Source organism: Chrysochloris asiatica, unplaced genomic scaffold (genome assembly GCF_000296735.1).
Source record: "Chrysochloris asiatica unplaced genomic scaffold, ChrAsi1.0 scaffold00100, whole genome shotgun sequence".
NCBI lineage: Eukaryota > Metazoa > Chordata > Mammalia > Afrosoricida > Chrysochloridae > Chrysochloris > Chrysochloris asiatica.
Window position 1 is genome coordinate 10,424,824 of NW_006408618.1, and position 26,617 is coordinate 10,451,440.

The window sequence follows — 26,617 nt, forward strand, 5'->3', positions numbered from 1 at the left end:
AATGTCCACACCTCTATCTCTGTGGCTCTGTCAGGCTTCCGTGGCTGCTCTGATCCTTTCCCCACTTGGCCCCACACAAAATGGCGGCTCCTGGAGCAGTTGAGCGTCCCAAACAAGGAAGCAATGGATTTCTTGCTTCTGCCACAAACTCCCCAGCTGTAAGTCTTCCAACCTTCTAAATATTCCTTTATATGTGGTTCAGAGTACTGGGACCATTCCCTGAGCCTTCTTGGTCCTGTAGTCTGTGTTGTTCTGGGGAGAACTCGTCACTACATTTCTACCCGGTCCGCCATCTTTTTCCAGAAGCTAGATTATACTTTTTTGTTGTGCATTGTAATGCCATAGCAATAAACAGTTTATTAAGGAAAAAAATATTCTGTAAACATGAAAAATAGCACTTTTTCTTTGCTATTTCTCAATGATCATATGAAAATTCAGAATTTGACATTTCAATATATAATGGGCACTTTGTGCGTTTGTTTAGCATTACCCAGTTATTTAGTTCCTGACCATCTGAGTTAAACAGATACCACCTCACCTAAGTGATCATTCTTCAGGTCTTGCTTTGTTTCACTCATTCAGTCATCATCTTAATTTCAGTAAAATGTTTGAGACCTTACAGCGTTTGGGTCAAGGGGCAAATTAACAGTTTTAAAACTTAAGGCTTTCTTTAGAGCAGGGGTAGGGTAACCTTCTTTCTACCAAAATTTATAGCATTATTCGAGGGGCATACAAAATTATCAACTTAAAAATTAAACTTCTATATTTGATAAAACAATTAACTCACCCCAATGCAGTTGTCTTGGCAGGGCCAGACCAAAGAATTTTGTAGGCCTTATACAAGCCCCTGCACCAGGACATTCCCCACCCCTACTTAGAAGGAGGAAAGTGCAAGTTCTTGGATATGATGCATACAAATAATTTATTCTTTTTTTTTTTTTAACTTTTTATTGTGAATTATGTGAGTTTATGTGGGAGAACATCAGTTTTACATTCATCCTATTGTATTTTGTTTCATTGCAATATAATCAGATAACCAAAGGGTATACCCCACAGGCCCGTGACGCCCCGGCCATCAGCACACAGCCCCTCTCCCTCTCTGAGTCCAGTGTTCCCAGCCGCTCCATCTGTCCACGTCATCATCTCTGTCTCCATCCCTGGTGTCACTGCCTCTCTGGGTAGGGTCATATTCTTTGCTCTTCTCACTTGATGGTCCCAGGGATCTTTGCTCCTGGGCTGCAAAATCAATCACTCCCCTCCTTTTGTCAAAAAAAAACAAAACATCTACCTCTACATTTCCGACCCTCACAATCAGTCCTGATGGCAATTATTCGCTATTGTACCGCAAGAGTCATCCCCATTTCCTTTCTCCATCCGGGTCCCAAAAGATTGGAAATCATTCAGTGGAGGTTCTACCTACCCCTGCCCCATCTGGAACTAGGCTCCCTCTTGTAAGCCAGTCACTTCTTGCCTACAAATAATTTATTCTGATATGAATGGATACTCTCTTCACCTACCCCTAGCCATGGCTTTAATAAAATACATGAAGGGACTTCAGAAAGTTCAGTGAAAATTGAAATTAAAAGGTAATGAAATTTTCCCCTGAATTTTTTGAAGTCCCCTTTTATTACTTAAGGCTGAGAGCATTTTTTAGAAAATTGAGATATCACAGTTATCTCTTCCAAGAATCTCTCTCTTTTGTGAAACATAAGCATTGGGTGAGCTGTTTTGGAAACTGCTAATAACTGTTTCTGATGCAGGTTCAGTCACCTGTGGACTCTGCCACAATGTCGCCAGTAGAGAGGACAGCAGCCTGGGTCCTGAACAATGGGCAGTATGAAGAGGATGTAGAGGACACTGAGCAAAATCAAGATGAAGCCAAGCATGCTGAGAAGGTAGAACAGACTTTTTTTTACTTAATTACCCTCACAAGTCATAGGTCATTAATTAATAGAGGCGAGCTAGCAAAGAGCATAAACACCCCACCCATTTCAATTGTGCCTAGCATGTTCACATGCGTATGAGAATATGCTGAAAATGCCCATCGTGCTGGGTGCTTGAGCTCCAGTTTCCTTTTTTTAAATGTAGATTGCCTTACTTTTGAGACTATTCTATTTCTAGTCGCTTAGGTGAGCAGTATTTCCATAAACAATTTGTTAGTCTTCAACAAAGGAAGACTTCTTGTTGTGTGCCATCGAGCCAGTTCCAACCTATAATGAAATCCCATATAGGTAAGGTGAGCTTGAACCGGTTCAAACCAATTTTGTAGTCCAGCTCATTAACTCACAGCGCCACACCAGGACTAAGCATCCTTTTCGTATCTTGGTAACAGTTTTCTCTCTCTCTCTCTCTCTCTCTTTTTTTTGCCTTTTTTGGATAACAAACTTCCAACTCTATAGACAATTTTTACAAACACATGATCTGTTCTGTGGGTTTTGTTTTGCTTTTAAAGAAAAATTGCCATGGAAAAAAAAAGAGTTATCAAACGTGAACCTTGACATCTCAGATGGCATTGTTTCATTTAATTGACAGCCAGACTCCTAGCTTCGGTTTGCTTATTAGCACAGTCCTGAACTACTCTACTGATACTCTCTGCCTTGTGAAGCTGTTACAACACTATCATCTCTGACTTTCCAGATTAACAAGTTGTAGAAAATAATACTTAATCAATGAAGTATTTTATGAAGTATTTTAGGAACAATGTCGGGTACACAGAAGCTTAATGGTCTGCTTGTCAATTAAATGAGATCATTATTATATGAAAATCAATGGTGTTTTATAAAGTATGATGCAGACTTATCATTATTAGTTACTAGACACTGATGAGTGTAAGTATGCCATCCACAAGAAAGCTTACATAGAAAATTGGACCATAGTAACTTCAGTATAAGAAAAGGTCATGTAACCAGTTGAATTGCATTTGTATAAAGCTGCTTATTGAGAAGCAGACATATGTGTTCCTAGAAGGTGGTACCATGTGAGCAGATGAGTCATATCATGAAAAGGGACACGAGCGATATCAGTCTGTCCTAGAGAGCATGTAGGCCTTTGCTTAGCATTTGTGACCTGAACATACTTTTATTGTGGTGATGGTGGTGTGCCATGGAGTCCGCTGACTCACAGTGACCCTGTATAGGGTTTCCCAAGTTATAAATCTTTACAGGAGCAGAAAGCCTCATCTTTCTCCCATGGAATGGCTGGTAGTTTCAAACTGCTGACCTTGAATTTAGCAGCCCAACTTGTTAACAACTATACTTTTTTATAGTTAAAGAAAAAGCAGCCGTGGCTATGCCATAAAATACCACTTAATGATTTAGTAACTTAACACTATAGTAATGTTGCTTGTTCTCTAAAGGGTAGATCCTAGTAGAGGAAAGGAATGAGCCAGGATGTGTGCAACATTCTACAGTACAAGTAATGATAGAGAAATCTTCCATATTGTAGACAGCTGGCTTCCAGTTCATTGTGAGTGATTTGTCAGACTTGTAAGTGCTTAAACTTATTTTTTAACCTGCTCCCATTTGATACTATCACATATTGGATGTGGCTTTGCAGCATCTGATGGTTTAATGTGGAAAGAGATACATAAATGTATAGATTGAGAATGCCAGGTCATGATTGAAAATCATGTTGATAACTATTAAAAGGGCACAGGAGTGCTGTCTGACCTCCTTTGACTTCACCAGGGAGAAAGAGAATCAGACACATAACCCAAAGCTGATTGCTGTGAGCCTGAGATCAGGCTTTTCTTTACCCTCTTTTCTCCTTTACCAATTCTGACACCAACCATCCCTCCCACAGCACTCTACTTCTCAACTGGGTTGGCTAATCCATTACAATGTGCACATCAAATTCAGACAGTACTCATGACTATAGGGTTTCTTAGGGAAGTGAACAGGTTACACTTCAGGGTTAGTTAGGATACAGTTCTCTGATTTGGATAGTCTCTTCTCTGCTATGACCACAGGCAGGCTTTTCTCCCACCTGGCCTCAGCCGTGCTCGGGCAATGTTACAAAGCTCGGTTAGCATTGCTGATAAATGTCCAAAGGCCGTTCTACTTTGTTATAAGCCTCAGTCCAGCTCAATGGGTCAGCAAGCCTAGCCCCCCTGATTAAGTGTCTGATAGCACCCTACTGCACAACTGAGCCTTCTGCCCCAAGGCACTCAGCTTTCCTTGCTCTGTGAGTCTGGAAGCCCACTATTCTGTTTTGTGCTTTGTCTCTGCTGCTGCCGATCTTCTGCCACTTCCATGCTGTCAAAGCTCTGTCTGCTGAGTCAAGGAGGTTCAACACACAGGGATGATGGGTACATAAGACACACTCCACTCCTGGCTCTACTTCCGTGTTAGGTAGTGAGATGTCCTGTTCCTGCTTCTGAAATGGGTCATTTTATACCCATATTTGAATCCCAAATATTTAGTTTACATTTAAGCCTGGTAACAGTCACTCACAACTGAATCATATAATTCTGCCAGCATCTTTTGCTACTTTCTCTTACCCAGACTCATCAGGGAAGTAGTTGGGTGGGACTTAGAATGAGTATGAATAGAAGAGCTGTATGAAAGAATTCACTGCACTGTTTAAGGAACATTAGCAACACATGGACATTTCAGCTCAAACAGCATCTAGCTGTTTTTTTGTTTGTTTGTTTGTTTTTTAATGTAAATCACTAACTTCTAACACTAATAAAACTTCCAAGTTTTCTCTCCCTCTTTGGTTCCTCTTTCCTTTGCCCTAGTATGAACAGGAAATTACTAAACTGAAGGAACGCCTGAGAGTATCTAGCCGGCGGCTAGAAGAGTATGAGCGCCGGTTGCTGGTGCAGGAGCAGCAGATGCAGAAGCTGCTGCTGGAATACAAGGCCCGGCTGGAGGACAGCGAAGAACGGCTGCGCAGGCAGCAGGAAGAAAAAGACAGCCAGATGAAAAGCATCATCAGCAGGTCAGAGGATCACCCAAGAGGGCTAGTGAGGACTCACAGTGGAGAGACCAAAAGTGTTTAAGAGAAATGGTAGCAAAAGGCATTGTCAACCTTGTGATACCTGACTATAGTTCTTTTAAAATTTCCTACATATGAGGTTGTGGCATATTCGTTATGAAGATAGAGGCATTCTAGGTTTCTTTAATCCTAACCATTGCTGGCAGTGGTGTGTTCCACGGAGTCAGTTCTAATTCACAGTGACCCTGTATATGGTTTCCCAGGCTGTGAATCTTTATCGAAGCAGAAAACCTCATCTTTCTCCTAAGGAGCACCTGGTAGATTCGAACAGCTGATCCTAAGATTAGCAGCTCAATTTATAATCTACTTCTACTACCAGGGCTCCTAATCATAAAAAATATAAAATCCTAGTAACTCACTGGAGACATCTTAGAGGAGAGCAAGATTTTAAAAATTTATAAATTCCACATCTAAGACTTTAATTTTGACAAAGAGCCCAGAGACATGGAAAAGAGTTTTATTGGATATGTTCAAGACCAGAGAACTGAGAGAATGTGCTGCCGATGCCAAAGGAGAATTAAAAAAAATAAATCAATTGCCACTGAGTGAACTCCAACTCATGCTAACCCCATGTGTGTCAGAGAAGAACTGCCGTGACCTTCTGGTGGCAGTTTGCAAGGCTCTCTTCAAAGGCAGCTCTTGGTGGGTTCATATCACCAACCTTTTGGTTTGTAGTTAAGAACTTGGAACTCCTAAGGGAGATTAAGAGAGAGTCTGTTTTACCAAACACTTAATATAGCACTTACTATGGGGTAGGCACTTTCTAAGTACTTTACAAATAATAATGTGTTTAATCTTTGTTGTAATCCCTGAGGTACACATTATTATTGTTTTCATTTTACAAACAGGGAAACAGGCATAGGCTCATGAAATCACTTGCCCAAGGTCACATAGTTAGTGATGTAGTGGTGGGCTCAGGATTTGAATGCAGGCAGGTAGACTCCAGAGTCCACGCTCTCATAATCACTATGCTTCATTATTGTCAATGCTGTGGACAGATCGATTAAACTGAGGTCAGAAAAGGCATATTGTTTTAGCAGTATAGAGGTCACTGGCAATCTTACTAAGGAGTCCTGGTGGCAAGGTGGTTAAGCACTCAGTTTCTAACTGAAAGGTGGGTGGTTCGAACTCACCAGCTGCTCTACATGAGAAAAATGTGTCACTCTGCTTCCATAAAGGCTTACAGTCTTGGTAACCCTATGGAGCAGTTCTACCTTGTCCTTACAAGGTCGTTATGAGTCAGAATCGACTCAACGACCAGGTTTTGGGTTTGGTTTGACAAAATTCCTGAGAACAACTTCAGTAGAGTCATTGAGCTAAACATCGCTAGGGTAAGATATTAATAATGGTGAATGAGGGGGAAAACTGGACCTAGTAAATAAAAGCTACTCTTTAAAGAAACTTGGCTGTGGATGGAGAAAACAAGATAGGATAGCAGTTACTGGTAATTTGGGGTTAAGAAAGGGTGGTTTGGCATTTTAAGTTGGAATAAATTCTGCTGAAGAGTTGATATGGTAGAAATTGGGGAAGAAATGATTACGAGAAAACCATTCTAGAGAAGATGAAAATGGGATTGAGTCACAGATAGGGAAGTCAACCTTGCGTATGTGTTCTTCCAAAGCTGAAGAGAACAAAGAAAAGATGGTTGCAGATGCCAGTAGATTAGGAGACAGAGGAAACACTGAACTATTGAAAGTTTTGAGTTTCTTGTTCTCTGTGTTAGTGAGCCCTCTGTTAGAAGATCTGAATGTCTCCCTCCTGCCATATTCTAGGCTAATGGCTGTGGAAGAGGAATTGAAGAAGGATCATGCTGAAATGCAAGCTGTTATTGATGCAAAGCAGAAAATCATTGATGCACAGGTAAGCAGGCCCTGATTTCCTGACTTCCCATTCTTTGCAAATGCCAAGGCAGGTACTGGAAAACAGGTCACTGAAAAGTACTTGACATTACCTTTTGGAGATTGAAAGAGTTTCTGTGTGACCTTCATTACTTTTCCTTTCTCTCACTGGTGACAAGTCTATTAACCCAGCAAAGTGTTAGCGTGCTTAGTGCAGTTGCTTGGTAAATCTCGGCCTAGTGCATGATGGGGTTTACGTCTTTCCTTGTGGAAAGGAGGGCATTCTCTGAGGGGATAACTGTGAGGAGTACACTGCATGTGTCTGGCTTGTGAGCTCCACTGACCTTTGCTTGGCTGTGATGTTCACGGTCTTGTCAGTCACGTCCACTGTGCCATCGACCACTAGTCCCAGACAGCAGCAGAACTCTAGGGGAAGGACAGGATGGTAGAAGGTACCTTTCCTTGTTACTCTTTTCCTTCAAGGTTTGGCATTGCTGCTTGGAATTTGCTTGGCTGTCCTTCTCTGTTGGCACTGTGCTTAGAGAGCCTCTTTTGATAAAACTTTTTTTAATAAAAGAAAAGAAAAACTTGATGAAATCTGAACCTGGGCCTCCACACCTGTAACACCAATGGGGAAATGGCTGCCAGGGACATCCCACGGGGCACTTCAGTGATCAAAACAAAATCCAGGAGGCAGGAATTATCCCTAAGTCTTTTTCATTTTATCAGTGTGGAATATGGTTGTGCTCCTAAGAATGGAACAAGTAACAAAAGGAATGCAGTTTGTATAGTGGCTGGTATTCCTAAGGACAACCCAGCCAGGTTTGCATTTTTCATCCATGTCTATCATATCATGTCCCTAATATGTGGGATAAAGGTGGAAGCAAGGTCTTTATATGTAGATGTTATGCTCCTGTCTGTACGTGTCAGCCAGCAATCAGTGTACACTGTAGCTTCCCATAGTCTTAAACATGCTGTTAACACCTCCAATCTAATTTCCTTAGAGGGTCCATGTGGGACAGAATTTATTTTTTCAAAAAGGAATGGGGAGTGAGACTGAAATCAGAGCCATGGGGAAGAATGCTTCATGGACTTCATTCGCCTCCCTAGACAAGCTGGACTTGGAGTCAAGGATAGGTTTGTGGTCTTCTTCATCAGAATGTTGTTGTTAGGTCTTGTCAAGTTAATTCTGACTCATAGTGACCCTGTATAGGGTTTCTGAGGAGCAGCTGGTGAGTTTGAACCACTGCCCTTGCATTTCACATAGACTTTGCAGTCCAGCGCACTAGCCCAGAGCGCCACACCAGGACTCCTTCTGCATCCTGCAGTGAGGTCTAGTGCAAGGTGACTGGGTATGAAATAGAAGTAATAGCATAGAAGGTTAATGCCAGCTAGGGAATCTTCTTTACAAGTATTTCTAACCTCTGGAAATAAAGGACCTTCTTACAGCTGACCAAGAGGCTGGCATGGTATAGGAATGAGAGAAACGTTTTTCAAAACAGCAGTCAATGTCAGCTCTTTGATTTGGCTAAACTGGATAATATTTGAGGTTCACATCTCAAGTCAATGGTTCTCAAATAGTTAAGTTCCATAGACAGTTTTGATGAAACCAAAGACTTCTTCCATAGATGAGTTTCTAGCTGCTCCTACTGACCATTCAACAATCACCACCACTAGAGTTTTTCTTAATGTAAATTGCTGTTCAAACATAGGTATTGCTGCATAGTAAATTATGCTACCAGAGAACCACTATATGACTCCCTAAAAAATACTTGTAAACTCTACTAGGCCGTGTTTGAAAACCACTGTACCACACACAGCACAAATCATAACGCTAAAAATAGTGAACAAATAAATGGTCATATCTTTGAAAAGAGGGCTCACCAGTTCCAACTGTTAGCTTACTGATGCATTAATATCTTATAACACAAATCTGGAGGCATCTTTTGGCTACCTTTGTAATGAATCATTTTTTATATCAGGTCCTATCTTCTGTAAGGCTAAGTCTTACCTTTTCAGTGTCTGATGGAGCCTTCTGGCATCATGTACTAGAACGAAGACAAATTTGTGGTAAAAACTTTCCAGTGAGCTAATCTGTATTTTTATGTCATGTGTAGTAAAAAAAAAAAAAAATGCATATATATTTATGAAAAGAATACTAGACTTGGGCCCAACATTGCTCAAAATTGAAGGCCAGGTGCCCAGTAAACTGGTTTCCGTCTGTCTCAGCAGCCCTGTGCTTCCACAGAAACGCTTGTCCCTGAATTTTGCCTCTTCCTATCCTTGAGTCAGTTCATGCTATAAGGCTTGCAAAAGGATGAGCCACTTCATCGGCGACACTCCACCTGGTAGGAGTTCCATTAGGAATGGCAGAACCAGCTGTTCCACAGACCCCATAGCATGGCCGTGGTTAGGGCACTAAAGAGCCAGTTTTTTCCAATATCAGACTAGGCAACGTGTCACCTCTCACCCCCCAGCATGAGTGAACACTATATGACTCTCATGGTCTCCATGTGCCTCAGATGGAGAAGGTCTCCCTCCTATGAGAAGCAAAGCAGCTGCCTAGTTACTGTTGCAAGTGATATCTCCGCTGTGTTAAATTACAGGTCATAAATGGAGATGAGATTATTCAAACAGGCAAGTAAACCCTGTCCGTTCTCTAGCTGAGCAGTTGCCAGCCCTGGCCCAGTGCACTGGCCTCCTACACATTCCAGCTCCTGCCACTCCTGTCCTGGAAATCTGTCATGACAGGGACTGGCTAGATTGTACTGCCTCCCAATCCAGGCCGATCAAAATGCCAGCACATCGTTCACCAACTGAACCTGCCTTTTTAAAGTCCTTGTTTGGTTTTGAGTATTAATATTTTTTACTTTTGGTTTTATTCTGAGGAATTGACAATGGGGAAGTTATAAGAAGAGTTCTCTACTTGGAAACTTTCAATTGTTTATAAGGAATGAATTGTTACCCTTGTAGGCAGTAAATACTTGTAATCATTCATGGCCTTCTTTTTGGCCCTTAAAGAACCAATCGTTTTTTTATCAATGCTTAGTTTTCCTTTCATCGTCATCTTTTTTTTCTTTTTTTTAATGAGCCTTAAAGTATCTTGCTTTCCTTGTTACTAGGACTGTAGATTTATCCCAATACTGGAATATTTTTTTTTTCCTCACTATTAAATTACCCATAATTTTTAACAGTGAAGGGATTGATAACTTGTTTTGTTTTTGGTGGCCACTGGCTAATCCTTGTGTACTGGTTTAATAAATATCTATACTTGTTATCACAGAAAACTTTATCAACTGTAATATATTTTTTTAATATTTCTTATAGACATATATAAAAGGCCTTCCAGGTCTTTCTGTGCCTGTCCTTAAAACACACTCACGTGCCCAAAGTAGAGAATGTCTTCTTATACTAGATCCATGATTGTTAATAATGCAGGCTTTATGTATCTTACTACCTGCATTCTCCATGAGGGAAAGGAAGAATTGTTTTGAATAGTAATGACAAGTGTGAGCTAGTGTTTGGGGACTTTTCTCTGAAACTGTGGCCACCAGCAGGTACCCCTGTCTTCAGAGTTGAAGATTAAAGGAAGATGTTGTTTTATATAGTTTTACCTAAATACAAGGAGAGTTCAAAAAGCTCATGAGAAAATAAAATTGAAAGGTAATGGAATTTTTCCATGAACTTTTTGAAGCTCCCTTGTATTTCTCCCCAAACAGTGCTCTTCCCTGTACACCCCTGTGTCAGCATGTTCCCCAGAAGAGCTGTGCTGTAAGGTAATGGACTACTACTCTTGTAATAGCAACAAGCATCCGCAGACCCTCAGCCTGACTCCTCCTCTGGCCCACTACCAATCCTTACCAGGCTTCCCTGTAGAAACCCAAAGCCTCCCAGGAAGGGACCACTCCTTTTGGCTTTGGGTAGTTCCTTGCGCACGGTTTTCTGTATCAATTCATTGAGCGTTCGCTTGTTTCCTGAAAAATGTACACTTCATTCTGGACATTTCTGAAAGGAGCTGCCTAGCTAGTGAAGCTAAGGTTAGGGTGGTTCTCCAATCTTTAGATTTTCATACTGCCCTGGGAACTGCCGCTTTTTTGCCACCATCACCCCTACCCCCCAGTCTTTTTGTATTCAACAATCCTTTGATCTAAAGTAATAGAACCCAAAAGGGAAAAAAAAAGTTTTTGAGATTCAAAAGCAAAATGAAAGCAGTCTCCTTGGTTAGGAGATTTCCTGGAGCAGTTTTGAGCTGGAATGGGTCTAGGAGCCTTGTGTTCTGTTTGTTTTCATGTGTTCTGTTTATGGCATTCCCCTTCAGCCACCTCTCCCTCCCCATATTCAAATAACTCCCTGGTCTGAGCTTTTGGCTGCTTTTTTCTCCCTCTCGCTGTTGCATCCTCACTTTGTTGGTGACGATAAACCGCCACCATGTATGGTTTTAATGTTGAGCACAGTGTGAATTCTTTCCAAATGTGACTGATGAGTTTTCTTTGGGGACTCAGAACCCATAGACCACGTGCACTTTCACCTCTGTGAAATGAAACCTCTGGTGCTTCTTTCTTTGCCACCGAACTTGACCAAATAGCACTCCGTACAGTAAAGCAGCAGTACACATCTGTTGCATAGACTAAAGTATAAAACACATGGTATTATTTTTACATGATGTCTCCATATCCTGAGGGACTGTTAATCATATATCCTGCTCTGCTGAAAGGAATATAGAGAAAATACATGGAGACCGACCCCTTGGATCCAAGGGCAGCTTACGCTGACTAGTGTGCAGAAAGAGGCAGAGACGTTCCATTTGTCTGGGAGCATCATGTGTACTGCTGTCCAATAAAAAGCATTGGAACAATCGTTCAAAAAAGAAATTGTGTTATGGTGTGGATTTACTTTGTGGGGCGTGAATAAAGCCATGCTTTGTGTATTGTAGGAAAAACGGATCGTGTCCCTGGATTCAGCCAACACCAGACTGATGAGCGCACTGACCCAAGTGAAGGAGCGGTACAGCATGCAGGTCCGCAATGGCATCTCTCCCACCAATCCCACCAAGCTTTCCATCACGGAGAATGGTGAATTCAAAAACAGCAGCTGCTGACGGGTTTTATGAAAAGACAGATCGTGGACGGAGACAGAAGGAGGTTTTCCCTCTCCCCTTCTCTCCAGCCTTTCACCCTGCCCTTCCCAGTTTACAGAACATTGCTACTTTAAAGTGGCAATGTGGAAAAAATGATTGACTGAAGAGAGGCAGCCTTGTCTTTCAGGGCATAAGGCTAGTGTCAACACTGTCTCTCCGTGTCTCCGTGTGCATAGAGAATTTAGTTCTGGGCCATGTACAGAAAATACCACTGTAATATACCAAAAGGAAGTTAATAATGTAGATTACCTTTTTAATTATTGCTATTTTTATTATTGTTTTCCTCTTGTTGAAAGCACTGCAGTTGTTAGAGGAGGAGAAAATGTAGGAATAAAGTGTGAGTGGAAAAACAAGCATGTGGGTTCAGTGGCTAGAGCCCAAGTGTCTGATTGATAGAAGCACATGGCGTGAGTAGGACACTGTCAGAATGAACTTTCAGGGATCCATCTGCCTGTTACAAAACCCTTGGGCCCCCATGTCCTTTCAGAGAACATGCAGGTACCAACATCCAAACAAAACAGTAATTTATCCCACTCATCACCCAAGACTGGTTCTGGTCGGACAGCCAATCTGATTTGGGGGTTCTCTTTAAAAGGACACAGTGAAAAGCTGTTGCATCAAAACTGGACTTCAGGAGTGATTTCTATTGATCTCTCCTGTCAGTATATTTATTTCCTTCTGTCCATGGCAGACAGAAATTTTCCATTTTAGAAAGGGGACTTTTTTTAAACTACAATTGTAATAAAGAGTGTTCGTTTTCCTCTTTAGAGTTTACAAAACTTTAAATATTTGTGTCTCTACTTACCATGTTCATCTTCACACACCCACTGCCCATTTCCCCCCCTCCCCCCGTGGTGAGAGCATTTTCACCAGCAGAGATTGTTCTCCCCTAGAGGGGTTATTCAACTGTGCGGCGGCTTCCAGAAGTTCGTGGAAACATTGAATTAGAAGGTAACAGAATTTTTCCCAAACTCTTTGAAGCCCCACATATACTATCCATAAGCCATCCGAAAGAAATCCCCTTTCTTCCTCACAGAAAAGGGCTAACCACACCATAGCAGGAATCTCTGAATATTTCCTAATTTAAAAAAGTATTTCCTATTTGTAAGTTATAAACTTTGTTTGAGATAGATAGTTTATCCATTTTACTAGCAGATCTGTGGTCAGGGTAATTGTATGTAGATCTTAAATTTTAAAATTACTTATTTTGCCTCTTACTCTCTTGGTAAAATGTGGAAACAAAATCCAAGTCTGAAGCATCAGTCTCCTAAAACGAATTATTACACGTATTTGAAAAAGAATCTGAGGGTGTGAGATTGGTACATTGTAATTGTTAAACTCAGGAGGGATGACTAAGTCCATACTTTCAGTAAATTTGACTTTAATGAGACGGTTTCAACATTTGTCATCCATGACTTAATTGTAGAATGTATGTATTATAGGGCAGAAAATGTCAGAGTGGCTAATTTATTTCCTTGTTTCCAGAGGTGTGACATGTCGTCTTGAATGTGACCTTGAATATAGGAAGTATGGAATGTTACATGTTAAACGTTATATACACACATATATACACATATATATTCACACATATGTACATATAATTGCACAAATAGGAAAAGTTCATGCCTTCTACGTTGCCAGATAGAATGTTAAAAGGATTTTTTGAATCACTTTAAGGAAGGGGTAAGCAGCTGTTTTACATTGAGAAAGCAACAGTGTTTCTCATTAAATTAGCAATGTTTATTTTAAATTATGAATCTTAAATACAAGAGAAAAAAAAAAGGAAAACAGAAGTGGGTGTAAAAAAATTTATTGGAGACAATTGCATGAAGTGACGTGGAGTGAGTGCTTCTACATAATATTGTAGAATATTGTTAAGGGAACAGGAGAACATTTATTGTGTCCTCTTTCTAGTGAAGACCACACTGGACCCCACACCTGCCTTTTTACCGGGCTCAGGCTTGCCACGCTGCCCTCTGAAACATGACTGACTCTCAGGTGGATCTTGCATCTCTGTGGCTTCACCTTGGCCTCCAGCCCACAGCCTTTTAAAAAAAATGTTCCCTTTTATTAGCCCGTTTGAACCAGACAGTGATCTAAAACAGGCACCTCTCACTGTGCTTATCTGCAGACTTCATACCCAGATGTTCTGGCACTCGTGTGTTTTCTTGACCCTTTGTAGATTTTACAAATTCTTATCTCTACCCTCCAAGCTGAGGGCACACTGTGGTCAAAATCATGTATTTTAATAGGAAAAATAGCTACTAATTCTGAAGCACTGCCCTTTGTTGGAGGAGGGAAGAATATAAAAATAGGCTCTTCTTGCTGTGGCTCCCCTCCGCTCTAGCCATGCTCAGTTCATTCTTTGTAAAAGCCTTCAAGTATGCCTCAGAAAACCTGGTAAAAGATTTGTCAATTTCAATGGCCTTAAGTATGTAATGTGAAGGATCTCTTGCATTGAGGTTGAGAAGCTCTCAAGTGTTGATATGCTGTAAAGAAGATATGGTTACCCATATTGGGGAGTGGCAGGAACAGAAAAATCAAATGTCTATTTGGTGGGAGCAGTTTAAGTTGTTAGCATTGTGGGCACTCCCTAGAGGGTAGTATGCATTGGATGACTAAATGTCCAAACGTTAGGATGGATTGTGTGGCCCTCTCTTTATCAGGTCACCTTGAGTGAAAAGAGTTGGGGTTGAGGGAATAGAAATAAGTTAAAAATTCAGAGTTGTTGCCAGATGTAAAATTTTAGATTTTGCTTTGAGTCTACTCCAAGTCTTTTTCTGAGTGTTTCTTTAGAGAGAATGCTGCAATCTATAAAACTTACTCTGAACGACTTTTTTGTTGTTGTTAATATAAAAGAAAGTAGCAACAGCTGGTAATGAATTTTTCTGGAGGTGTTGCTTCAGCCCAAATAGGTACATACCTCTGTTTTGCTGGGAGAAGGTTCTGGCTGAAGAGAAACAGGTGGATTAGGATAGCTGAGTTTTGTATTCTTTGTTTCACTCCACATATGGAGTGGAGTATAGAGCAGGGTTGAGTGAAATTTAGAATTCAGATAAAGTGCTTGCACAGTGCTTGCCTGGTTGACCACCAGACTTGGCCATTACCAAGGACAGGTAAATGTTCTCAGGATTCAGGAAGACCATTTCATACTCTAATCCTTTTATGATAGTGGAGCAATAAGCTTTCTGGGCCTAAACAGCAAAAAGAGTTCCATCAGGTCATTATATCCCCTGAGTCTCTCCAGTAAAGGCCTGGGCAGAGGACATTTGAGCATTTCTGCATTTCTGCATTCTGGACACTGTGACCAAGGTACTATTGGGGTGAGAGAATCATGCTGCTATAGCTTTTTTGCTTTTTTCACTTGGTATTGAGCTGGGTAGAATTAGCTTTCTGAGTAGTTTTATATGTACCTTTACCTGTAATGGTGTTATATTGCACTGCTTACAGTGAAAGTAAGATTTTCTATGTCAGACTATTGTCCGTTTCTACAGGCAGTAACTATACGCCCTCGAGAATTAGCTTGATTCAGAAGTAAAGCTTTTCAGTTTTCAGTCTACCCTTGGCCTTTGTTAATAGGCCTCTAGTCATTCCTATAGATCCCTGACTTTCCCTCTGTCTTCAGAGCTACACTGGGTTGGGATCAGAGTTCTTCTTTGAATGTTCCAGAGCAAGACAACTGCCATCAGGTGAATCTGCCATCCACATGATGTGGATGTCCTTCTCTCCTGTTTGGGGTTCCTGAGAAAGGTTGGTTTGAGGACTGAGCTGGGAGAAGGAACTGTCTTCAGTGTCACTTCAGTCCCAGGAGTCCCCCCCACTGTGAGCCTGGCTCCAGGGTTGGCACCAGACTAAATTGGTCTCAGAGAGCCAGAGCCCATGGCTGCAGCTTCCTCTGCATTTCTCACCTGCATTTTGGGAGGCCAGGTTGTGGAAAGCCAAGAAAGCATTCTTCTCCATCCCCCTGCCTTTCTACCCACTGCAAAAGGAAATAATAGTAGTTACCCTCCCATACCCTACTTGGGCAGGCCAAGCATTTGGGATAGTTTGGTGGTTGGTTTTGTTTTGTTTTGTTTTTAATTAGTATATCAATTGAAAGGACCTATTTTACTAGTTGCAGTGTTGAATTTTAAAATAGAATCTCTCTTCTTGTTTCAACAATTGTTATTAGTTCCAGAGGCATTCATTGTTGTCCTGATCTACTTATGAATATGCTTGCGTTTAGGAAGGACTAAAGTGATGAACTTTGCATGAGATAGAATATCTCATGAGCAATGAGAGAACCTGAGGCAGATGCATGATCCAAAAACAGACTAATGCATAGTAGCCTTCCCAGGAGCCCAGAGGTTCAGAGGAAGCAGGGGAGGATGTGTATCCCTTGCCTTCTCTTAAAACATGTAGACAAGGAATAGCAGTTTCTGTAGACTGCACATTCACCCACACACAAACACCCCAAAACACAGTTACTAGGGCTTCCTTTTTCTGATTATTGATCTGTTTTCTAGAGCAGTGATTCCCAGACTCTTTTGAGTGTATAAGATTTTTATGAAAGTCGCTTTCTCCTCTTAAAAATGTACAATATGTGTTATATGTATATATAAGTTAAAGTCACTTGAAATTGATTTGGCTTGACACTGTCCCCAGTAACCCAGATATTGTTATTGATCCCTTAGGGAGTCATAGAATGGAACATAGCTGATCTATGAATAGGATCCTGAAAGAGCTGGCTTTGGTTACTAACCTGTTAATCCTCAGGTGTCCAAGTAACCAACCCACCAAGACTTGGCAGGAAGTCACCCAAGAAAATGCAAGTAGTGGTTTTGACCCTATTTTGGTATGCATTTTAATTCCCTAATACTTATTTTTCATTGAAATGGCCTCATTTTTCTCTAGGGAATTTTTTAATTTGGGTCTTAAAATCAGATTTCTCGGCTATTCTAGAGAGATCTCGACAGAAGCTATGTTTTTAGTGCTCACCATCATGTGTGTGGGTACAAATGTTTATGTCTGAAGCTCATATTTCTGTCATTCCTATATTCCCAGGGGGAAAATTTCAACTCCCCACTCACCAAAAGGTTAAGTACTAATTGACACAAACCAAAAAAGTTGGTTTTTTTGTTTTTTTTTTTTTGCAAAAAAGTTAAAAAAAATAGTAGAGGTTACATCTTGACTGGTGCTTAGGTATTTCTTAGTAATATTGTAAGGGATCTCAAGCAGATAACAGCAGCACATAAACCCAAATCACACCTGTGAGGAATTTACCTTCTAAGATTTGATTTTTTTCCCCTCTTCTCCAGGGCCTTAATAAGAGTGTGTTATTACACATGACTATTTTACAATGATAGTTCTAAATAATTTATTTTTTATTTCAAGAAAGAGAAATACAGCTTAGGAAAACATAACTCAAAATTTTATTTTATTTTTAAAGCCATATTTTTGTGCTAGTAGCACTTAGATTATTCCATATGTGTGATCCATATCTGCATTTCATTACCTGGGTTTGTTCTAAAGAAGATTTATTTTTGTTCTGTGAATAATTTTTGACGGTTCTTGTACATGTACAGATATAGATACGTTTGAGGTCTTTTATTGCTATTCCTACAAAGAATACAAATAAACTTTAACTTTAAACATTTCAGAGTAAGCTTGCGACTGTACTTGAATATTATTACCTATTTCTAGTATGGGTATCTACAACACTTGGAGGAAATATGTGTAGAAACATCATTCTGAAGGTACATTTTAACATTAAGAACAAATGTCTTTGAATTTCCCAACTTACAGGTAAAAAGGACTTGAATTATAACTACCCTTCACATGTATTAGAGATTTCTAAATCTTCTTATAATATCCTTTTACACAAATCACACTTGTTATACACTTGGGGTATTTTTTTCAAACTGCATCCCCCCTCACACATTAGTTTCCTGTACTCACTACATGCATTATTTCCAATGGGCATGTTAAATGTGACAAAAGACAGTAATAACTTGTAGCTGGCACAGAAAGTCCTTCGGTTGTTTTGGAAGTTATGGCCCTATTTAGCTTTCTGTATCACTATTGTCCTCTCTCATGCCTGAGATGGATATATTTGGTTCAGGGTTTTTGTTTTTATTTGTCATTATCAAGTTTATTGTCCCCAGATTCCTCATCTTCTCCTGCTTTGCTGTTTCATTCTAGAAAATCGCAGGATGGAAAATTCACATATGGTCTCTCCTGTGTTCGTTTTAGGTGTGAAATTTAGCCATTTGGCTTTTTGGTATATCTGTAGTTAGTTCTGATTCTTTTCTACTAGGAATCCAAAAAGTAAAATTCACTTAATTTCCAGGGGGAGATTATGTGAGAAGGAAACTCCAAATCAGTAGACCCGTGCTACTTTCTGTTCACTTCGAAGCTGACCCATTTCAGTCTGAATTGTTCATGACCTAGTAAAAGCTTTAAAACTTCTTGGATCTGAAACATCAAAAAGAAAAAGAAATTGATGATGCTGTCTTTTCATTGCCTACTTACCTTAGCCCTAAACTGTCCAGCCCTCTAGTTATCCACACCCTTTGGTTAGCAACTCAAACCCACCACCTGCTCTGCATAAAAATTTCTAGTCTCGGATACCGTGTGGTGGCTGTGTGCCATTGTGTGGGTTCTGACTCATAGCAACCAAGTCTACAGTTTCCGAAGCTATAACTATTTATAGGAGCAGAAAGCCTCATCTCTCTCCCATGGAGCAGCTGGTAGACTTGAACTTCTAACCTTACAGTTAGCAACCCAGCATGTAACCCATATGCCACCACAGCTCTCAGATAACCTCTATGGGGTCACTATGATTCGAAATCGACTTTGGCTTTGGCTTTGGGTTGGTTTGACTTTTAGCTTCCCTCTGTTGATGTCATTAGCACCTTCACCAATATGTATCATTAGTACCTGGCAACGTCCTTCTCAATATTGACTGTTCATTGACTCATTGGGAAGTTAAAAAAAAAAAAAAAAGTAGGTGCTCTACCCCTGAACAATTAGATACTTTTCCTCCAAGGAAGGTTAAGAACCACTAGTTCCAATAGAGCTCTGTGTGGAAGTCTGTCACAAGCTTCCTCTGACTCCCTCCAGGAACTGCGATAAGTGGGCTGCTGGTGTTTCCTCGCCTTCTATTTGAAATGAAAAATGAAAGGATTGTATGCCCTCTTCCACTTCTCCAAACACACCTCATCCCTACCAAGTCTAGCCTATAGATTGTTGTCATGAAGTGCCATTGCACTGGTTCCAACTCAGAGTGACTCGGCATAGGGTTTCCAAGGAGTGACTGGTAGATTTGAACCACCCTCCTAGAGTGCCACACCAGGACTCCTTTAGATTGTTGTTGTTAGGTGCCATAGAGTCGACTCAGACTCATAGCAACTCTATTGCACAGAGAACGAAGCATTGCCCGGTCCTGCGCCATCCTCACAACCTTTATTTGGTTACGTAGAGATTCTTTCCACTAATACAGTCTCTTATTTGTAGAGTAGGTAAGATTTAAAATAAGCTAACCAGAAGCTGGAGTTCCCCAATTTTTAGCTCAATTTTTCCTGTGGCTCCAATTTAAAACAGAAGGTTTCTGGTTTGATGTTTGAAGGTTCAATTAGTATACCCCCCAAAAGTGTCAAAGGACCCAGGACAGACCAAACTTAAGACATTTGACCTGAGGAAATCAACGAAATGGAGAACTCTTCTTGTCTTTCCCCACCCCTACCAACCAACCCACTGCAGTAGAGTCAGCTCCTAATCAGTGATACTGTTTAGGGTTTCTGAGGCTATAAATCTTTATGAGAGCAGATAACCTCTTCTTTCTCCTTTGAGCTACTGGTAGAATTGTGAACTATCAACCCTGCAATTAGCAGCCCAGCTCCACCAGGGCTCTTCCCCGACCCCAAGGAAAAGAAAAAAGTCTCTGGCTCATTTGCTGCATTCCTTAAAACTGAAATGCCTAGACTTAGGTTGCCACTAACCAGGGGGAAACTGTGAAGGCTTTTGTGGAGCGTTGGCAGTCGTAATTACTCAACTCCCGAATGTTTTTGTTTCAGATGCTGAATTGCATCATCTGCACCTACTATTCTTTTAATGGCAAAATGCACCGAAAGCTCTCCAGACCCCTGCCCCTGGGAGACACAAATATATACACACTGTCATTCTTTCTAGAGACTTGAGTTTGAAGGATTTCAGAATTAATTACCTGGACATTGTTTCTCTGAGTAAATTACAGCAAGCTAGCAATTAATACTAATCTGTTTTCCTTTTCTATGAAATGATTATTTGGGCTGGTTGATCTAGGAGAATACTCTCTAGCTCTGACATCCTATGATTGTTTTCTGATATAACTGAGAAATGTGCCCTCAGGCTATGTTCGAAAATCAGCTTGAGGTTTTTGCCACTGTGTTTAGGAATAATAATTCTTCCTTATACAATCTCTCAAGGCTCTGGTAGCATAGTGGTGACGAATCAAGACTGCGAACCTCAAGGTCAGCAGTTCGAAACTACCAGCTGTTCTGCAGGAGAAAGATTTACAGCCTCAGAAACCCTGTACAGGGTCGCTATGAGTCAGAACTGACTCCACCACCACCACCATACAATCTCTCATACCATAAACTTTGAAAGGATGTGGCAGGGGGTGGGGAGGGGGCAGAGGGATGCAGAAGCTGGAAAAAGTGTATATTCAGAATATAATTAATGTTATTCATTACAATAATAATGTTGATAATGATACCATCCTGGTGTGGCGCTGCAGGTTAATGCACTGAACTGCAAAGTCGGTTTGAACTGCAAGGTCAGCATTCAAGCTTACCAGTTGCTCCTTGGAAACCCTATACAGGGTCGCTATGGGTCGGAATCGACTCGATGGCACTCAACAACAACAACAACAACCATGATTGTAATAGCTAATGTTTACTGAGCACTTACTATGTGCCAGACAAGGAGCTATGGAGTGAGTTGAGTGTTAGGATTCAAACCCAAAGGAGAAAGATGAGGTTGTTTGCTCCCTTAAAGACTTACCTTCTCAGAAACCCTATATAAAAAAAGATCGCTATAAGTCCAGATTGCCTCAGAAGCAGTGGATTTGGATTTCTGTTTTCTATGTGCCAGATAATTTTGGTAATAAGCAATTTATATGGGATATTTCCTTTAATCATAGCACCTAGCAGATGAGTTCCAAAAGCCCAAACCCCAACTAATGTCAACTCTATAGAACAGAGTAGACCTGCCCCATAGAGTTTCCAAGGCTGCAGGCTTTACAGAAGCAGACTGCCACATCTTTCTCCAGCAGAACAGCTGGTGGGCTTGAACGGTTGACCTTTCAGTTAACAGCTGAGCACTTCTTTACTATTATTTCTATTTATGAGGAAACAGAGACGGAAAAGAGCCCAAGATCATGTAATTAACAAATGCAAAGCCAAGACCCAAACTCAGGTCTGTCTGACTGTACCATCTTGATAAAGAGTAAGAAGAACACTTGAACGGATCTCAGCACACAAACCAGTGAGTCACCATGAACCAGAGTGATGGCAGTGAGAATAAAATGAGCTAATTTTTAAAGCTTTTCTCTTCATAGATTGGTTTTGACAGTATTCCCTTACATTGTCAACTATCAGATTAAAATCAGAATTGGGCAGAAGTCTTACCTCACTCAAAAACTGGTCTTTCATCTCTTCTGGGTTCCTGAGACCTGGAGTGTTAAAGTCTGCTTTCAGGATTCCAAAGTGCCCTGGAAAAGAAAATGCTGCCTGGTTCGGGGGGGATATTAACTTGTCATTTGAAAACTTCAGCTTCTTAGCAATCAGGATGCCCATCGGACACATTAGATGCTACATAATGATGATGCTTTTGTTAAGTGCCGTCGAGTCAGTTCTGACTCATAGCAACTCTGTATAGGGGTTTCCATGGAACGACGGGTGAGTTTGAACCGCTGACCTTGTGATTCAAACCGACCTGCAATCCAGTGCTCATCCCACAGCACCACACCAAGATGTAGGATTTCAAAAATGAAAGTTGGGACCAAATCTAATGTCTACAAAGGTAAGTGTCCAAGTTAGTAACAATTGTTCTCCCTCCTATGGCCTAGCCACCCATTCAGCAATTATTTTCCATCTCTGCTGTATTCTCCCCTTTTAATAAGTATATAAGGATGATGTTCAGCACTGTGAGGGAAATAACTCACTTCTTCCTGGGCCCAGATTTCCAGATGCTGTCTAACTAGGTAAGTTCTCTGGACCCATAAACAAGCCCAGGGTCCTTTTGCTGAATCAACCAAAAGCCATGAGCTACTTATTATCATCACAGGAACTACAACCTCATAATAAGACTATATTTGCATAGCACTTTCTAGTATAGAAAGTACATTTGCATAATTATCTCGATGTTGTTAAGTGCCAGCTAGTCATTTCCAACCCATAGCAATCCTGTATAGGGTTTCCAAGGAACAGCTGGTGAACTTGAACCATCTACCTTCCAGTTCAAACCACTTTGCAGTCTGACGTATTAGCCCACAGTGCCACACCAGGACTCCATTTATCTCACTGGGTACCCACAACTCTTATGTTGCAATTTTTACTATATTCCTTTTGGAGATGAGAAATCTGGATGCTGAAATGAGGAAATTTGGCTTTCCCAAGTGTTTGTCACTGAGCTGGAACTAGAATCCACATCTTCATCCTATTCCTGGGCCCCTCCCAACACTTCTTGCCATCTTTCATTTAAAGAAAAGAATAAAAGATCCTCAGGGTTTGTTGCTAAGGCGTGACTGTTTAAATTTAACTGCTCAGTTGTAAGAGTGGGAACTTGAGAAACAGAAGTAGTTACCTGGCTCTGATGCCAGTGTTTCTTTAGACTTTGGATCCATATGGGAGCTCCAGTGTTGGGCACGAGTAATAGTGACTGTATTTCTTATTATATCGATGCCGTTTCCTACACTGGTCACAGCTACAGGAGGGGGAAACAAGAGAGTTCTTGCAGACACAGCCAGGAGTCAGGAAATATGGTATTAGGGACCACTCCTGAGCTTGGAGACAGCATGCAGCCAGTGCTGCTGTAGAAGCCACTTGGGGTGGGAAGCTCTGCCCCTGCCAGTTCTTGACTTCCTCCCCCAGGTTCATGTACCCTTTCATTGTATTTTCCACACCATCATCTCAAAAAGTACCCCTGACAGGATTTGAGGAACTTGGGGCAATATTACGAACTTTGTTCTAGTATCTTCTTTCTCCTTCCAGTAATCCCCACCCCAAGAGACCCAATACCTTAATGTTGTCTTCATAAAGACCCCCACTGTGATACCCAGAGATGCCCATCAAGGAGTAGCATCCCAAACTGAGAGTACTTCAAAACCAAGCTCAGCCTCATCTCCCAGTATCCTCCACTCTCCAGGGCAGCCTTAGCTGCTCCCTTACTCTCTCCTCCTAACTTCCACGGTCATTCGGTCACCAAAGTCCTGTCAGAGCCTGGTAGATGTCTTTTTTTCCCTCAAATACAGAAATAACTACATTTGGGGTTTGGGTGGGGTTTTTTTTGATACATTACTGTAAAATATTTAAGCGTAAGTATCTCTTGTCCCAACCCCAAAACAACCACTAAACATTTTGCTATTGAATATCCTTCACAAATTTTTAAAAATTTGAATGTATAAAGATCTACTTTATCCTCTTTAAAAAAAAAACCCACAGCATAGTATTTCATTGAACATACCATAACTTATTTAACCAATTTACTTTTGATAGACATCAAATTGCCTTTAATTTTTCACTGTAATAAATAATGCTGTAATGAATAACCTGTGTGGGTAGGTACAATCTCTATGTATGTAATATGAGGGGGCTTCAAAAAGCTTGTGGAAAAATTAATAGATAATGGAATTTTTCCAAGCACTTTTAAAGTCCCTTGTACTATTATTTCCCTAAGTGTAGAATTCCTTTATGAAAGAATATACACATTTTGAAATTGACACACATTGCCCAAATGGTAGCAGTTTACACTCATACCAGTGTCTGAGATAACTTGGTTTTCCCTCATCACAATGTTATAACTCTTGAATCTTTACCAAACTGATAGATAAAAAATTGATTTTTAAAAATGTATCTTATTTTTAGTTGGCATTTCAGTGATTCAGTGAGCAAAGCTGAACTTTTTTTTTTTTTTTACATGTATTTGTGTTTCTATTTCTTTAATTAACATGTCTTGGGAGCCCTCGTTTCCTTCCTCACGCCACTGTCCCACAACAGGCCCCAGCTCCAGTCACCCTGATCATACTGTCGTCTCCCACCAAACACTTCATGTCTGTCCCTTCCTTTCCTCACGCAAAACACTGCAGATTCCTTTAATGGAATTCATAAGATTGTAAAATATAGAAACACAAAAGAGGAGGGGAACACCCATATTCTCATCACTTGAATATAATCGCTGTTAGCATTTTCGAAAATATCTTTCCCCATCTTCTAGGTCTTTAAGCATGACGTTTCCTTTCATTGTTATTATTGCATGTATAATGTCGAATCATAGTTTCTTCATTTAGTGTCTCAGTACAGACCTTGTCCTCTCTCATTACAACCACCGAGTTTCTGGAAGCTCCGCATCTGAGCATTGAGCTCACTTGCTCAAGTCTCTGATAGCTCCATAGGCAACAGGATCAGTTCCTTCACAGTTTGGCCAAATCTTCGCCCTTCTTCCCCTCATCCACTGCCACTCCCTTCTCCAGTTGATGTTGTTAAGTGCTGTGGAGTCGGTTCTGATTCATAAGCATTCCTGTATAGAGTTTCCAAGGAGTAGCTGGTGAGCTTGAACTGCCGACCTTGCGGTTCAAACTGACCTTATAGTCCAGTGCATTAACCCAGAGCACCTCATGGCAACTCCATATAAACTCCACATCAGACTGCCATTCCCAAATAAACCACACACTTTTTTCACATCTACCTGTCTTTGCCCTGTTCTGGTGTGATGCTGTAGGTTAACGCACCAGACTGCAAAGCTGTTTGAAATGCAAGGTCAGAGGTTCAAGCTCATCAGCTGCTCATCAGAAACCCTATACAAGGTGGCTATGGGTCAGAACCAACTCCACCATACTTCACAACATCTTTGCCCATGCTGCTTCCTCTGCCAAGAACACATTCTAGTCTTTGCTGCCAGTGAACTCTTGAATTACCTTTTTGTTCAATTACCACCTTCAAGGTCGATGAACACTTGAGCATGTTTATGCTTCCCGTGTAGCACTTACCTGGCCGGTTGTTCCTGTGCCCATCTTCCTTAAAGACTAAGTTCTTATAAACGAGACACACCCTGCTCATCTTGGTATCCATAGTCCAATGCCTTGTTCAAAAGAGATATTCGGGCAAAGACTAGTAAACCTCTACCAATGTACAAAGCAATACTCTAGGTATAGGATGGATACAAAGAAGTAGAAAACACCTCTTGCCTGTCCAGATTCTGCAATCTCAATCATTCCTAATTGTGATCATGTATAAAAATTTATATTAGTAAAATGAGAACAACTCTATCAAATGAGAGAAATAGAAAGAGCAAGTCACTAACTATATCACTAATGAATTGAGATTAAAATGGCAAGACATCGTTTACTGAATACCTGCCAGATGCCAGGCACTGAGAGAAACACCTCATGAAGATGATATTTTCTTCATTTTAAAGATGAGCAAAATGGTTTTCCTAAGGTCTGGGTACTTGCCTAAGGCCACACAGTAACTCACCATTCCAGCCCTTGTCTGTCAGATTCCTGCTCCTAACAGCCAAAAAAAGGGTGTCTTCTCCACCCTCCCCTCCCCACCTCCGCCCTAAATTATTATCAGAAAGGTTGTTGTTGTTAAGTGCCGTCGAGTCGGTTCCGACCCATAGCGACCCTGTACAGGGTTTCCGAGGGTGTAAATCCTTACGGGAGTAGAAAGCCTCATCTTTCTCCCGCGGAGCGGCTGGTAGTTTCGAAGAGCTGACCTTAAGGTTCGCAGCCCGATTTAGGAGGGAGAATTGGCTGCTTCTAGCTGGATGTTGTTGTTCTTAGGTACCAACGAGTCAGTACCGACTTATAGCGACCTTATGCACAGCAGAACAAAACACCTCCCGATCCTGGATCAACCGCACTATTGTTGCCACTCTTGAGTCCATCGATGCTGCCACTTGGCCAATCCTTCTAGCTAGATAGGATTCTCTATAGAGTGGCCTGGAATGACACAATACACACCCTACGCTCCCATTCCCAGCCGTAGTTGGAACTAAGCATGGTAATCCAGACTGGGTCTCCCCAAGTGATAGAGGCCTGGTGCTGGGATGGGGCAGATGTGGGGCTCCCCCTGGGCGACGCTCGCAGGCACCTGTTTCAGGCCCAGGCCTGCTTCCGGGTGGCCCTGGGGGTGGGGCCTGACTTTGTGTTGGCGATGCCTGGCGCACAGTTGTTCTTTGAGGCACAGCCGGGCTCCCTGGACCTGAAGGCTCCAAGACTGTTTTTTCCGTCCCTTGGGAGCTCCATTGAGCCTCGGAGCAGCGAGGCCCACAGGATGTGACCGACCCGGGGGACACTGCCATCCCGGAAGTGGTTGAGTCGCTGCGGAGGAAGTCGAGCGAGACACCCTCTGTTTCCTCCATCGGAGTCAGGAGACTGTGCTGGGTAATGGGGTCCGGGGAGACT

At 41.3% G+C, this 26,617-nt stretch overlaps 1 protein-coding gene across 4 annotated transcripts in view; it reads left to right on the plus strand.

The window, feature by feature from the left end:
- The window catches only part of RASAL2 (RAS protein activator like 2), a 450,535-nt gene extending 437,793 nt beyond the window's left edge, over window positions 1–12,742 (plus strand). For 2 of the 4 annotated variants that reach the window (XM_006867077.1, XM_006867079.1), the window contains 4 exons: window positions 1,761–1,895; window positions 4,739–4,941; window positions 6,771–6,858; window positions 11,770–11,934. In XM_006867077.1, the coding sequence (XP_006867139.1) occupies window positions 1,761–1,895; window positions 4,739–4,941; window positions 6,771–6,858; window positions 11,770–11,934 (591 nt within the window). Of the gene's footprint in view, window positions 1–1,760; window positions 1,896–4,738; window positions 4,942–6,770; window positions 6,859–11,769 lie in introns of all 4 variants that reach the window. The other 2 variants (XM_006867078.1, XM_006867080.1) reach the window with 2 other exon arrangements.
- Window positions 12,743–26,617: the final 13,875 nt, after the last annotated feature.